Here is a 14,013-nt window from a genome sequence, read left to right on the forward strand (position 1 = left end):
AAATTGTAAAAGCACCTATAACAGAAACATAATTGAATCTGCTTTGATACAGATCACCAAAGAAAGTAATTTGAATATTAGCATTGGTCTATATAACTTAGATCCATTTCTAATAGATCAGCTAAAGGGCGATTTAAGTAGAATCATTGAAAAACATTTGTCTCACTAATTTATTGTATATATATACTTCTTTAAGTTATAATTACCTATATATTATGCTTGTATGTCTGCTGTATCAGATGGGCCATTGGGCTACATCGGATGTGTCAATTGGGTGCATCTGATGGGCCAATGGGCCGTCTGCGTTGTCCAAGTATTGTACCTCACCTTACTTCACCACTCCTTCCTGCCTATTTATACCCATCACTCGATCTGTAAAATGACCTTCTGAAGATGTATTTAAGATATATATATATATATATATATATATATATATATATATATATATATATATATATATATATATATATATATATATATATATGTAATATGCGAACTAGCCTGAATGGTGCCCAGGCATATATGCAACTGAATATTATATATAATATAATATATAAAACCCGCCAAATCGTTTAACAAGCAGGTACCAATTCACTGCTGGGTGCACAGAGGCTGTAGTTAAGGATTGACGCCCAGTCAATCCTGCCCAGCCAGGATACGAACCCCGGCCAAAGCCCCGGGCGAGTGCTTTACAACTGCGCCACTAAGGAGTGGCCAGCCACCCCGGAACACCAGGAGGGAGGCTAATGGCTCAACACCACCACCCACAGCACCCCTCCTCTCTGGCGAGCACCGGGGGGGGGGGGGGGATGGGGGCGCTCTACAGGAAGGGGATGGTAAAACAAAAGAGTAAGGAGAGGCTCGTATAGGATATTCAACCAGTCCTTGTTCAAATTACGTCGCTTTTCGCTGGTATGCGCACTCAGGCTAAAAAAGGACGTAATTGAAAATGGAATCGGCTCGAGAAAGTGACGTAGTGTTCCGTTTTCTGTTTCGGGTCCTCTGGTTAGGAGAGGAAATTTTCAGTTAACCGTTTTCATGACTTTTTAAACCTTTGGAGAACTTCCTGCCCTCCTAACCTACCAAAGGACCCTTAACTTGTTGGTTTGGAAAACAAAAAATCCAAAATTTATTTTCAAATTACGGCCGTAGCGTTAGTTTAGTTTAGTTCATTTATTATGCACCCCATACCCATCTTGTGGGCGGTAGTGGAAAGGGTTACAGAGGCACATAATGGGCTCAGGGACTGAACCCCACAATTCATTTAGCTAAGCAAGTTACAATCTTGATGAGTTAGTTACAAAATTCAATATAAGTCATCACATCAACAATGGGTTCGAGATCGACCTCAAGTACAGGTTCTAAATTAAGCAACTGACATATGTGGAGAGCTAGTGTCACAATTGATATGTTTGTCCTGCACACCGCCCCCCATCCAGTGGGCAGCGGTGGATAGGTTACAGTCACTCAGTTACTACCTACAGTTAGCAAACTGGGGATATTTGGCTAAAATGTCTGGTAGCAGATCATCATAGCTCCTTCCCTCTTTTTGTCTTACCACCCCCTTCCTGTATAGCGTCTCCCCCCCCCCCCCCGGTGCTCGCCAGAGAGGAGGGGCGGTGTGGCTGGTGGTGTTGACACCAGCCATTAGCCTCCCTCCTGGTGTTCCGGGGTGGCCACTCCTCAAACAACTCCACGCCACCCACACCTCTCCCCCCCACCACTCTCCCTCCCCTCTGTGCCCTTCCTTGCTCCTCTCCCCTCCTCCACCCCCACTCCCCCATTATCCTACACCCGGCCGTCCCCCCCCCCCCCACACACACAAGTCAAATTTTAAATTGTTATAGTTTGCCCCGAGGAGCGAGTTTACTGGGCAGCGCCACGTATCTTCTATCTGTAAACTACCTCAAGCCCATCATCACCCAGCAACAATCTGCTATCAGAACTATGACAAATTCTGCTTTCAGACAACACTCAGCACCCCCCCTTCCCCCACCCATGTTTAAATCCCTAAACATGCTAAATATAAACTCACTCCACACATTCTCTTGTGTCATTTACATGTACAAAACCTTGTGCCTAAATGCAAATTCTGATCTGAAACTCTTCCTTGACAGATATAATAGAACCCATAATCACCACACCAGAAATAAATACTGTACCTCTATGATATCCCCAGAGTCAAATTAAATCTGTGCTAACTTACTATGCAAATAAAGGGCCCTAGTTTATGGCCCACAATCTGCACATCTTGGTGACTGTTTAGTAGCGAGAGCAGTTGATTCCCGCTACTAAAGCGAGAGTCACCAATGTCCTTGTGTCTAGCATTGTGGTCACCAAGAATGATGGTGGACTCTGCTTGAGCGCAGGCTGACAGTTCAATATAATTTAACTTTCCAGCTGGAGCATATAGATTAAATACAAATACATTGAAGATAGAGTTGCTCACATAGAGCCCCACTCCATAATATTGTTGACCTGCAGTTTGTTATTTTCAGGAAGATGATGGGGGAGAGATACCAAAACTAGTTTCATAATTGTGCTTATTTTGGATGGAACAAACATGGGTATTGTTCTGTCCGTGTAAAGGAAACATGTGTCCGGTGTCACGTGTCAGATAGTCACGTGTCACACCTCTTTTTTGATGTGTCAATCTTCAGATCTAAGTGTTGTGTGTGTATAAATCCACAAGGGCCGTGATGAGGGTTCGAACATCACGGTTCGGTTCGTGATACAATACAATACAATACAATTTTATTTAGGTAAGGTACATACATACAATAAATATTTACAAGGATTGGTTGACTTATAGGTATAGCTAGTACATACAATGCCTAAAGCCACTATTACGCAAAGCGTTTCGGGCATGATAAACTTAAATGACAAGCTTAATACTAATTGAACATAATGAGTAGAATGAAAACAAGAAATGAAAACATAGATGAAAAAGCAGCACAAATACAATTATGTCGACAAACAGCGCTCTTTAAAGAAAAAAACAGACATTGGTTGACAATAGAAGGGTAAGGTAGGTTACAGGGAATTTATTAGGTATAGCTTCGCTTTTAACTTAAACTGGTTGAGAGAGGTACAGTCTTTAACATGGTTGGGAAGGTCATTCCACATTCTGGGCCCCTTGATTTGTAGAGCATTTCTAGTTTGATTAAGTCGTACTCTAGGAATATCAAAACTGTATTTATTTCTGGTGTGGTGCTCATGGGTTCTGTTACAACCTTCTATGAAGCTTTTGAGATCAGGATTGGCATTATAGTTTAGCGTTTTATATATGTATAATACACATGAGAGAATGTGCAGTGACTTAATGTCTAACATATTCAGAGATTTAAGTAGGGGTACCGAGTGATGTCTGGGGCCAGAATTGGATATTGTCCTAATAGCAGCTTTGTGTTGAGTAATTAGAGGACGTAAGTGATTTTGGGTAGTAGAGCCCCAAGCACAAATACCATAGTTGAGATATGGATAGATAAGGGAGTAATAGAGAGTCACCAGGGCAGGGCGTGGTACATAATATCTGATCTTAGATGAGGGCAGTATCAATGAGGGTTCGGTTCGATCATCCTGGATGTAAGTTCGAACCTTTCTCACGGCCCTTGTGGATTTATTAATTTGATATGTCACGCTATTGTGATTTCTGTATGTGTTGTGTATGTATTTTGTGGGAAGTAGAGTAGCGCACATCAACCATGGAGCGTCTCTCCTCTCCGCTAAGGACGGTAATATCTAGATAACTTATCTAAGTGCCGTGAGTAGTCACCATCACACGATATGTTTAGTGTTTAGTATTTATATCGAAACTATTCAGATTGTGTAAATAAAGTTTATCACTACTCTTCACCTTATCACTCGTATCTTGCTATCAGCACAATCTTATGTAAAAAAATCAGGGAAATCTAAAATTCTTGTCCTTTAGATTGTTTATAAGTAATCTTGAGCCAGCGTTTTTCATATATTTGCTCAAATTCTCCGGAAGCTAACATAGTCCCCAAATTATTTAATAAACGTATAAGTTAGGAAGCATGTGAGAATTTAAAATAGTTTGTCAATTCTATATGGGCTTGAAGGATCGTTTTCTTATACATAACTGTTTAATTCGTTTTCTATTTCTAACTTCTTTGATAACCTATAACAAATTTTCAAGAATTTTGCCTATAAAGTAAAAAAAACAAAAAAACACTCAAAATGTTTATTCAGGTAAAAGTACATACATAGAAGATGAGTTACAAACATAATGTTGGATTTATAGATAGAGCTAGTACATACAATGCCTAAAGCCACTAATACTCACAGGTTTTTTCGGGTAATGGACATGTTTCCGTTGAATTCCTTATTCCATTCCATTTTTCCAAGTATTGAATGTGGTATCTCTATAACTGAATCCGGAGCTCTTCATCCCCAAAAAAGAAGCAGTGCCTCTCTAACTTTCCAGGTCAATAACCTGAACATTGAAACATGTAATTACTTAAGTGTAGTTACAGGATACCTAAGTATAGCTGAGTGTAGTTACAGGATACCTAAGTATAGCTAAGTGTAGTTACAGGATGAAAGGTACGCTCGTGGTGTCCCGTCTTCCCGGTACTCTTTGTCATATAACGCTTTGAAAAGATGTAGGCAGCACAAGATGCTGTCTTTTGCTCTATGGGTTAAATAAAGCTGTCTCATCCATAAAAGTTCTTAACTTCCAAGCACAGTCTCCATGAACTTACGAATATTGGAAGATATTCTTGTGTTGTACCCAGATTTTGCTAGTGGAGGCTAATATTAGATCAGCCTTACATTTTATATTCTCTCCTGATTTGAGTTGATTTGTTTTTGTATTGAGGCTGGTATATGCTCCCCTGATGCCATTTATGACTTACCATCCTGTGAGATGGGAATATTAGATGAACTTATAGCTAGTTTTTTTTTTATTTACACTGTGTAATCTTTCATACAGAATAGGGTAGGAGCATATACAGTGCATAATATAGAGAGATGAGAGAAGAGTTAGATACATAATATCTGATTTTGGAGAGTATACCAACTGTTTTAGAGACTTTCTTAGCTATGTGTTGCATGTGGGTGCTGAAGTTGAGTCTCTTGTCTAGTAATAGGCCAAGAAATTTTCCATCATTTTTATTACTAATGTTTACATTGTCTATCTGAAGCTGAATTTCATTTGTAGATTTGCTTCCAAATAAGATTTGGAAGCAATTTAGCAAGCAATCTAGGAAGCAATCTAGGAAGATTTGAATTAATCTATCCAACAACGTAACATACTCTTTCGTTACAAGAAATATGCAAATGTCACCCCTATTTTCAAAAAAGGCAGAAAGAGCTCAGCAAAAACTACCGGCCTAATAACTCTATGTTAAGTTATCTATAATTACTTCATACACTCAGGAATATCTATTGATCCAGCAAAGAAGACAATCGTTTTTGATTGACGACCGAGCAAGCTCAGAATGACATGTCGGTTTGCAGTATCTTCAGCAGATTGGCTCTGCAGTGGAGATAAAAGGTGCTGAGGTTTTAGTTTAGTTCATTTATTATGCATCCCATACCCATTTTGTGTTGAAGGAGTATGGGTCCTACCCATTTTCGCACAGCAACCGCCAGTATCTACGATACTGGCGACCGTCAGTATCTATGATACTGACGGTCGCTGAGATGTGCTAGTCTGTATTAGCCTAGGTTAGATTGTATTTCACTCGGTTGGGTTAGGTTAGGTTGAGTTAGGTTGGGTAAGATTAGGTTAGGTTGAGCTAGTTTAAGTTAGGTTTCCAATCGTCATGTGTACGATGTGACTTGTATTCTATCGTAGCAGACGATGCTGTGTTGAGTGCCAGCATGAGGCGCCCAGTAATTTATGCTGTTTTTATATTAAAGTTGCGTGCAAGACTCTAATTTTGTAATGTTATAATTTTATATTTATTTCAACTGTATTGTGTATGTTATTACCTTCAATGTGTGTGTTTATGGAAATAGACTAGAACAAAACATTGCAGCTCGTCAGGTATTGGTAAAAGATTCGACAACACTTGTCAGTCTTGGTGGTCCCTTCAATTTTCATGAAATAAAACTTTTGACACTAATAACTAAGAAATTGCAGATAGAAGTTGTATTTAATTATTTAGTCCCATTATTATCTTAGAATTTATATTACTATTTATATTCTCTGGAATTATACCAAAAGCTGATATTTTATAAAAAATAGTGACCCCAATCTCACGGGTCCAGTTTTCCGAGAATCAAGTTTATAAGGAATGATTAATAAATGTGATATAAAATGGTAAATGTTATTACTACGGGTAGTAGGTAAAGAGGGCGGGCAATTAGTAATGTTGTATTAGTGAAGGTGTAGGGAGCGGGGCGGGGAGGGCCAGTCTCCTGCCTTCACGTAAACAGGGAAAGTAATCAGGAGAGTAACTGCGCAGGGTAATACTGTCATGTGCACTCTCCCTTAACACCTCACGCCTCACTACTCATACCCAACGCTACTGCAATGTCGAAATGGGTGGAAAAGAAAGTAAACCCATCTCTCTCTCCTACGAGGAGGCAATAAAAAGAGGTAAGAGCCGTGCAAGTGTTGTGAGCAGATATGAAGGAGTGCCACACAGGACTTATTAAAGTGCCAAGCATGCCTCATGTGACCCACAACTGCTCTCATAACAAAGGCACTTCCACCATCCAATTAGGACTCATAAGTTTATAATCATTAACTCCACTGTCGGAAAACTAGACGATAAAATTATCATCCAACAAGTAGGATTTTTTTAGAGCACCAAATTCCTCCTTATTTTTTGTTCACTGATTAGTTATAATAATAATTTAATTATTATTTGCACCTGTGGGGTACATTACACTGTGACTGGCCGTGGTGTTGAGGTAATATGCTTCTCCTTAGACCCATATGAAGAGAACACTTAATTCTCCTAGGATGATGCCTTAGTCCTATGCAGTAAAGTATAAAATATAGTCGACTTAATCGTGAACTTAGAACCCAACACTTGAGCTTACCACTGGCCAGTATATGTAACCACAAGCCATAACTTGGGTACAAGATCACATTTTATATTTATACTGTGGTCAGAATAGCGAGTTTACAACCAGAGGTCCCATCCAGCCACTTCGACTGGACGGTAGAGTGACAATATCGTTTCGTGCAGGTCGGCGTTCAATCCCTGACCATCCAAGTGATTGGGCACCATTCCTTCCCCCCGTCCAATCCTATTTTAACATACATGATCTACCTTAGCTTTAGCCCCTCTAGGCTCTTTTTTTTTCTTTCTTTCTCTTATGTTACTATCTGGCTCCATTTCATCTTGTTCTCTTTTTGCCATTTGACCTTCTGCAGTTTTCTTTATTAATATAATTCAACCTTATTCCTGTACGTCAATCTTATTCCTGTACTTCAACCTTATTTTTTTTTTTTTTTTTTTTTTTGAGATATATACAAGAGTTGTTACATTCTTGTACAGCCACTAGTACGCGTAGCGTTTCGGGCAAGTCCTTAATCCTATGGTCCCTGGAATACGATCCCCTGCCGCGAAGAATCGTTTTTTCATCCAAGTACACATTTTACTGTTGCGTTAAACAGAGGCTACAGTTAAGGAATTGCGCCCAGTAAATCCTCCCCGGCCAGGATACGAACCCATGACATAGCGCTCGCGGAACGCCAGGCGAGTGTCTTACCACTACACCACGGAGACTGCTAAAGTATGGGTAAATAAATAAATAAATAACTAAATATTCTTATATTTCATCATTTCATCTCACTCTCTTACCTTATAAATTGACCTTTGTTTTTTAATTAAAATAAATTTTAGTTTCTTTTCATTTGGCTCTTATCACTAACTTTCTTAGGTGCCATGGTGACTATTTTATGCTAAGAATATAAAAAATATCCAAGAAAACATGAAGTTTAGAGAAGTTTAGCTGTGTTGTGCACTGAATGACAGCTACTGGCAAACTGATTCATCCGTTACGCGTGTTTATGTTTGAATGCTGAGCAAGCAGTCGACTACCGAGCATAAACACAGGCTTTAAGTACTGAATTGTTCGAGTTGGGAGCCATTCGAGTATCGAGGTTCCTCTGTATTTGAAAAGTGCTGTTTAAGTATTTTTTCCCATATTGAGCATAGTAGCATAATGTTTAGGCAATTTGCAATTGTTATCCACAAAGCATTAAATTTTGGCAAATTTTAAACTTTGTCAAGGCAGACCTGTAGATAATATTAATATTTATATTTATATGAATATATAAATTTATAAAAATATATTTATATTTATTAATATTTATATTAATTTAAAAAAATCTTTTTAGATCAATGTTAATCAAGAATTATTGTTCAGTAGTTTTCTAGAATATTTGCATATTGAGTAAAATGTTAATGGGATATACAAGTTCTAAAAATTCTTCCTGTTTCCAGTCAGTGATGCAGAATTTGCACGCCTGAAAGATGCATACAAAAGAACTGCAACGCTTAATGGAGCCATCACTAAGCAGGCTTTCATTAGAGAAGTTCTGGGAGAAGGAGTTCCCTTACAGTTAGCAGAGGTAAATAAATTTGATGTTGCAATCCATGTATTTTATTTATGTATTTTTATTATCTTTTTCAGGGGGGATGGGGCACCCAATGGCTCCCTGAAGCTATCTTGCTGAGATTACTTCACACTAAAAGTCACATCAGTCATGGAGGTTCTGTTTTGCCTACTGGACACCAGAGCCAGTACCTGGCCCCGTTACAGGTGCAGGGAGCACGTGACAATTCACAACCCTACTGCAAAAAGCCTCCAGAAAGTCAGCAAAGCCTTACAGACAATTGGAAAGTTCACAGAAAATAAAAACTCAAATCTGCCAAATAACTCTACAAACAATTCACGCAAAACAATATTGGCATAAAGAGTTGACACGTGTGGTTTCTGTAATTTGCTTTCTTGCCTCTAGTGGTTTGCCATTTCGTGGAGAAAATCAGATTATTGTGTCACCAAAAAATGGCAACTATTTAGGTATACTTGAGATGCTGAGTGAATTTGACCCTTCCTTCAGAAGAACATCTCAAAATGTATGGAAATTCTAGAAAAGGGTACCTATACCCTTTTACCTATACATTATGTGCCTGGGTACTTATTTATTACTAGGCGGACAGGATCATTAGGTGATAAGAAGCGTGCCTAACCATTTCTGTCCCTCCCGGGAATCAAACCCGGAATTCTCGATTGTGGTTCGAAAACAAACCTCGACTGTACTTCTGGACTCTTAATGAAACCCCTCTTTCTGGAGGAGCCCCTGTGGCTCCCTGATTCATTGTTTCCTCTCAGGTTCGTTGAGGGATTGTACATCAGAACTGGCTGGTCGGGGGCTGGCTGTGGCTGGGCAGCCTGGTGCTGGTGATAAATACTAACAAGTTTTGACTTGTTAGTGAATCCTTCGTTGTGTGAATCGTTTACTTTATTGTTTAGCAGTTTCAAGCCTTCATTTTCTGTGAACCTTCTAGTTGTCTGTAAAGCTTCACTTTCTTACTGGAGGCTTTTTTTCAGAGGGATGGTGAATTGTCACTCTCTCCCTATGCTTCTGTGAGGAGGGCTAGGTTCTAGCTCTGGTTGTCAGTAAGCCAAACAACTTCTGTAACTGATGTGAATTGTTTTAGATGGAGTAATCATGGTAAGATACCTTCAGAAAGCCACATAGGCTACTCCAGAAAGAGGCATCTCATTACATGCAACGATGGGGTTATATCACATTAGGTGATTAAGTGTTAATTAGTAATAAAATTAGTTCCCCTCCATCAACCTAACTTATAAAGGATGTCAAAAATGTATACATACTTTAATAACCCATAAGTCTTAACTTTCATAGTTTTTCATGGAGAATATACATTACTGTACATAATTCAGGTGTGGCATGTCATATTTCTGCATCAAAATTATAGCACTGTCTGCCTTAAACTTACCACAAATGTATGAAATGAATTAGCAGTCATCCAAGCCAAGAAGCAAATAAGGTTGGGATATTTTCATTGACCTTGATCCAATATTGACGTGACACCTCAGCTCGAGGTGTCCCGTCTTCCCAGCACTCTGTCATATGACGCTTTGAAATTACTGATGCTTTTAGGCTCCACCACCTTCTCGCCTAACTTGTTCCAACCGTCTACCACTCAGTTTGCGAAAGGGAATTTTCTTATATTTCTTCGGCAGCTTTGTTTAGTTAGTTTAAATCTGTGACTTCTTGTTCTTGAAGTTCCAGGTCTCGGGAATTCTTCACTATCAATTTTACCGATTCCTGTTACTATTTTGTACATAGTGATCATATCGCCTATTTTTTTTCTTCTGTCTTCTAGTTTCGGCATATTTAATGTTTCTAACGTCTCCTCGTAGCTCTTGTCGTTCAGTTCTGGGAGCCACTTAGTGGCACGTCTTTTCACCTTTTCCAGTTTGCTGATGTGCTTCTTAAGATATGGGCACCATACAACCAGCGAGAACGCTAGGAAGCACCATGTGGCTTACTCGTTAATAGAGCGAAAGCTCGTCAGTAGAGACAAATTTTTGGCAAGTAGCTCGTCCGTTACTCGAAATGCTCGTAGATAAAGCCGCTCGTCACTCCAGGTTCCACTGTATACAATTGTTACATTTATAACTCAAGTTTTCATGAAATAACTTGTTAAACCTCTTCAGTAGTGTTTGGGTGAGTATTTAATAAGTACTTTAGCCATATTTGGTTGACTAAGGACTTGGAAAAGTACCATCACAGGAAAGAACTTATTTTCAGTTATTTTGGCTAAATGTTTTGCAATAAAAGGAAAATAAGATGTTTTATAAAAAGTGAATTACGGTATGTAGCTGGTGAGACATAATGACAATAAATATATAGAGATCCTGTTTGTTTTTTTAAGTTACATGTAAAATATAGTCAAACCTTTATAATATTAATGTCATGGAAGTCTGTGTTTCATGTCTACAGTAGTGCTGCAATTTCTAAGGATATTCATCTTCAATTACAGCTGATATTTTTGGCATGTGGAGGAACAACGAAGGGTATTACATTTAAGGATCTGTTATGCAGCCTGGTGCTCTTAACACGTGGAAATAAAGAAGAAAAGATCAAATGTGAGTTTTGTTCAGAGTTTTCTGAAGTACTGTAATGCCATATAGTTCACTTTCATAATTGAATAATTTTCAATAATTTAATTTCGGCACAATTTTCCTGCTCTTGTGTAGTATATACATTACTGTATTATTCAAACCCAGAAAATGGCGTTTCCTTACATTCAACGCTGGTTTTTTCAGTTATTTATGGAGTGTATGCCAGTGAAACCGGAACTCATGTTATAAGAAGTGAAATGCTCCGGCAGCTACAAGCTACAGAGGGGGGCTACACACCAGAGATACTGCACAAGTGTTTTGGTCAGGTGAGAAAGTAATACATTTTCTTTGCAAACAATATTAAAGGCTGTAGCCATTCAACATAGTACTGTATTAGACTTTCAATTCTTTGAAAAATTAAGGAAGGGAGAATAAAGTAAAATGGGGAGAACTAATGAAAATCTATTATATGTTGGAAAAGAGAAGGGGAATAGTAGACAATGATAAGTGGTAGGAAGGAAAATGAAAAAGAAATAGAGCTCATATGGAGGATGACTAGTTTGGAATGAGGAAATTAGAAAGGAAATGAGGAAATTATGGAATGAGGAAATTAGAAATTAGAAAGCCAATCATGGAAAAATATGCTTGAGGGGATTCAAATAGTGCAGTAAAAATGTATAATTATGATAAAATACTGTAGTAATGAGAAGCAGTATTAATAAAGCCTTGTGAGATATATGAATGTAAACTGTGAAACAAAAAAGCACAGCTGGAAATGTTTAATAATATTTTAACACTTGTTCTAATAAAGATAAAAGATTACATTTGTGCAGATTTATAATATTAAAAAAAGCAGTGAAGGAATGGTGTAAAAGGGTGAGACAAGGTAATAAATTATGGAGAAGATAGCAAAACAAATTTTCGAATTTGATTTGTAGATATGTGAAATCTAGAAGAATATTGAGCAAGTGAAACACTGCCTAAGAGTAACCTGCATATTGCATATTTGTTAAGTTAAAAATCTAGTTGTATTATTTAATATAGATGTTATTTTAGTGTACAAAATCTGTAATTACAGTATATTGTAATTGTAAATCTAATTGATTTTTAAATGTTATTTTGCCACAGAGTGAACGCATTTCCTATGAAGATTTCAAAGAGTGGTTGTTAATACACCCTGATGCCACAACAGTGACATGCTGGCTGTTGGCTGAGCCTTGCCATGTGTCACTCTCCAACGACCTAGAAACTCCAACCTTCTATCAAACACTAGCTGGTGTCACCCACTGTAAGATCAAGATGCCTCTCTCTACACTCACTTCACACACCTTGAGAAACTCTTTCTCCTTTAACATGATCGCATAATTTTTATTGTTTTGGAATCTTGTTAATTTTTTCTTATAATATTTATGATATTTTAAATGGATTTGTCATTTCTAAGCTGTTTTTCTGAGTTATTACTCTTTGCTTGTTTCCTTAAAGATTTGCTGGTCATATGACAGAAATTATGAATAGTGAGGCAGAACTATATTCTGGCAGAAGCATCTTAGGGGTTCTTCAGTCATGTGTGTGTGGTCATAATGGGTGACAGAGAATCACTGCACAAAACTAACTCCAGTCTAGAATGACTGACAAATGTTAACTTTTCAAATATGTAATTAATGCAAACATATTCCTTTTTTTAATATATTGCTCTAATTATTGGTAATTATTGCAGTGGAAGAGACAGATATCTTGGAACTTGAAAAACGATACTGGTATTTGAAGGGCTCTTCACCAACAGGAAAACTTGATCCAGACACTTTGGTCCCCATGATTTCTCCTCCACTTCCTCCAATGCTGGCAAAAGGAGTATTCAATGCCTTTGATGAAAACAGAGACAACCACATAGACTTCAAGGTACTATTTATAATAGTGTTTTGGTGTTCAGAAAATTTTAGTACAGATTTGTATATTTTCAATTATCAAAATCTTAAGTAGATATTTTTATCTCAGGAATTTTGTATCCAGCTACAGCTACATCATTCGTTTTGACTGATGCCACAATCTAATTTATTCATATCAGCCCAGATAGCTCCGGATAGCCTCCGGGTCTCGGCCAGAAAATGGAGTTTCATTACATTCAACGTTGATTTTTTCCCAATTTTCACTTGCTTTTCTGGGGGGAGCCCCGTCGGCTCCCCGGAGCTTTACCGGCTGATATGCTAATGTCAGACTTTGGCATCAGTCATGTGTATGGAGTTCTATGGCCTACCGGGGACCACGAGCCAGAACCTGTCCCCCTCAGAGAGGCAAGGGGAGCAATGGCCTATAGAAACCCCCGTGTGGTTGGAAGCATTCTATGTCTGCCATCGACCGGGTCAAGCATCCAGAAAGGTAAGCATTCCAAAACAAACCCCTATTCTGGTGAAAATTGCTACCTAAGCCAAACTAGTGGATAGAACTCTTCAACAGAAAACAAGGAAACTAGTATGACGTCATACGTCACCGCGCCGCTGTCTGCGCAGCTCCCCCCTCCCCGGGAGGGGGAAGGGGGAGCCCCAGACCTCCCACGCCGGCTATCCACCCATCAGTTCTTCGGCTGATGCTATAGGCAATGGTTATGTGCTCCGGCTCCAGTGGTTGTTTCAGCACTGTACCTAGAGTGTGGTGTCTGTTTTCTAGGTGGTGCGTGAGCCGGGAGTGATTCTTCAGTACTCGGGCTGCATGCGCCTAGGGATCCCTTCCCTAGATGCCCTGTAAGTACTGCCCTTGGGGCTTGGGGCCACCTTCCACAAGTTCCTTGGGTCCTGCCCCTGCTTGGCCGTTTACTGCTTGGTTTTCGGCCGCTCTTTGTGTGCTCGGGTGTTCTGTCTCCCTTGTTCGCCTTAGAGTAAGGGGCAGTGTTTGCACTGGTGGGGCGCGGGGTACTCTGCAGCTTGTCTTTAC

At 39.0% G+C, this 14,013-nt stretch overlaps 1 protein-coding gene across 3 annotated transcripts in view; it reads left to right on the forward strand.

Annotated features, from left to right (window-relative positions):
* The first annotated feature begins 6,372 nt into the window (after window positions 1–6,372).
* Usp32 (Ubiquitin specific protease 32) overlaps window positions 6,373–14,013 on the forward strand; it is a 74,608-nt gene continuing 66,967 nt past the window's right edge. For all 3 annotated transcript variants that reach the window (XM_069311258.1, XM_069311259.1, XM_069311260.1), the window contains exons 1-6: window positions 6,373–6,568; window positions 8,430–8,557; window positions 11,004–11,109; window positions 11,290–11,411; window positions 12,214–12,373; window positions 12,803–12,984. In XM_069311258.1, the coding sequence (XP_069167359.1) occupies window positions 6,511–6,568; window positions 8,430–8,557; window positions 11,004–11,109; window positions 11,290–11,411; window positions 12,214–12,373; window positions 12,803–12,984 (756 nt within the window). In that variant the 5' untranslated portion in view covers window positions 6,373–6,510. The remainder of the gene's footprint in view (window positions 6,569–8,429; window positions 8,558–11,003; window positions 11,110–11,289; window positions 11,412–12,213; window positions 12,374–12,802; window positions 12,985–14,013) is intronic.

Source organism: Procambarus clarkii, chromosome 69 (assembly GCF_040958095.1).
Source record: "Procambarus clarkii isolate CNS0578487 chromosome 69, FALCON_Pclarkii_2.0, whole genome shotgun sequence".
NCBI classification, from domain to species: domain Eukaryota; kingdom Metazoa; phylum Arthropoda; class Malacostraca; order Decapoda; family Cambaridae; genus Procambarus; species Procambarus clarkii.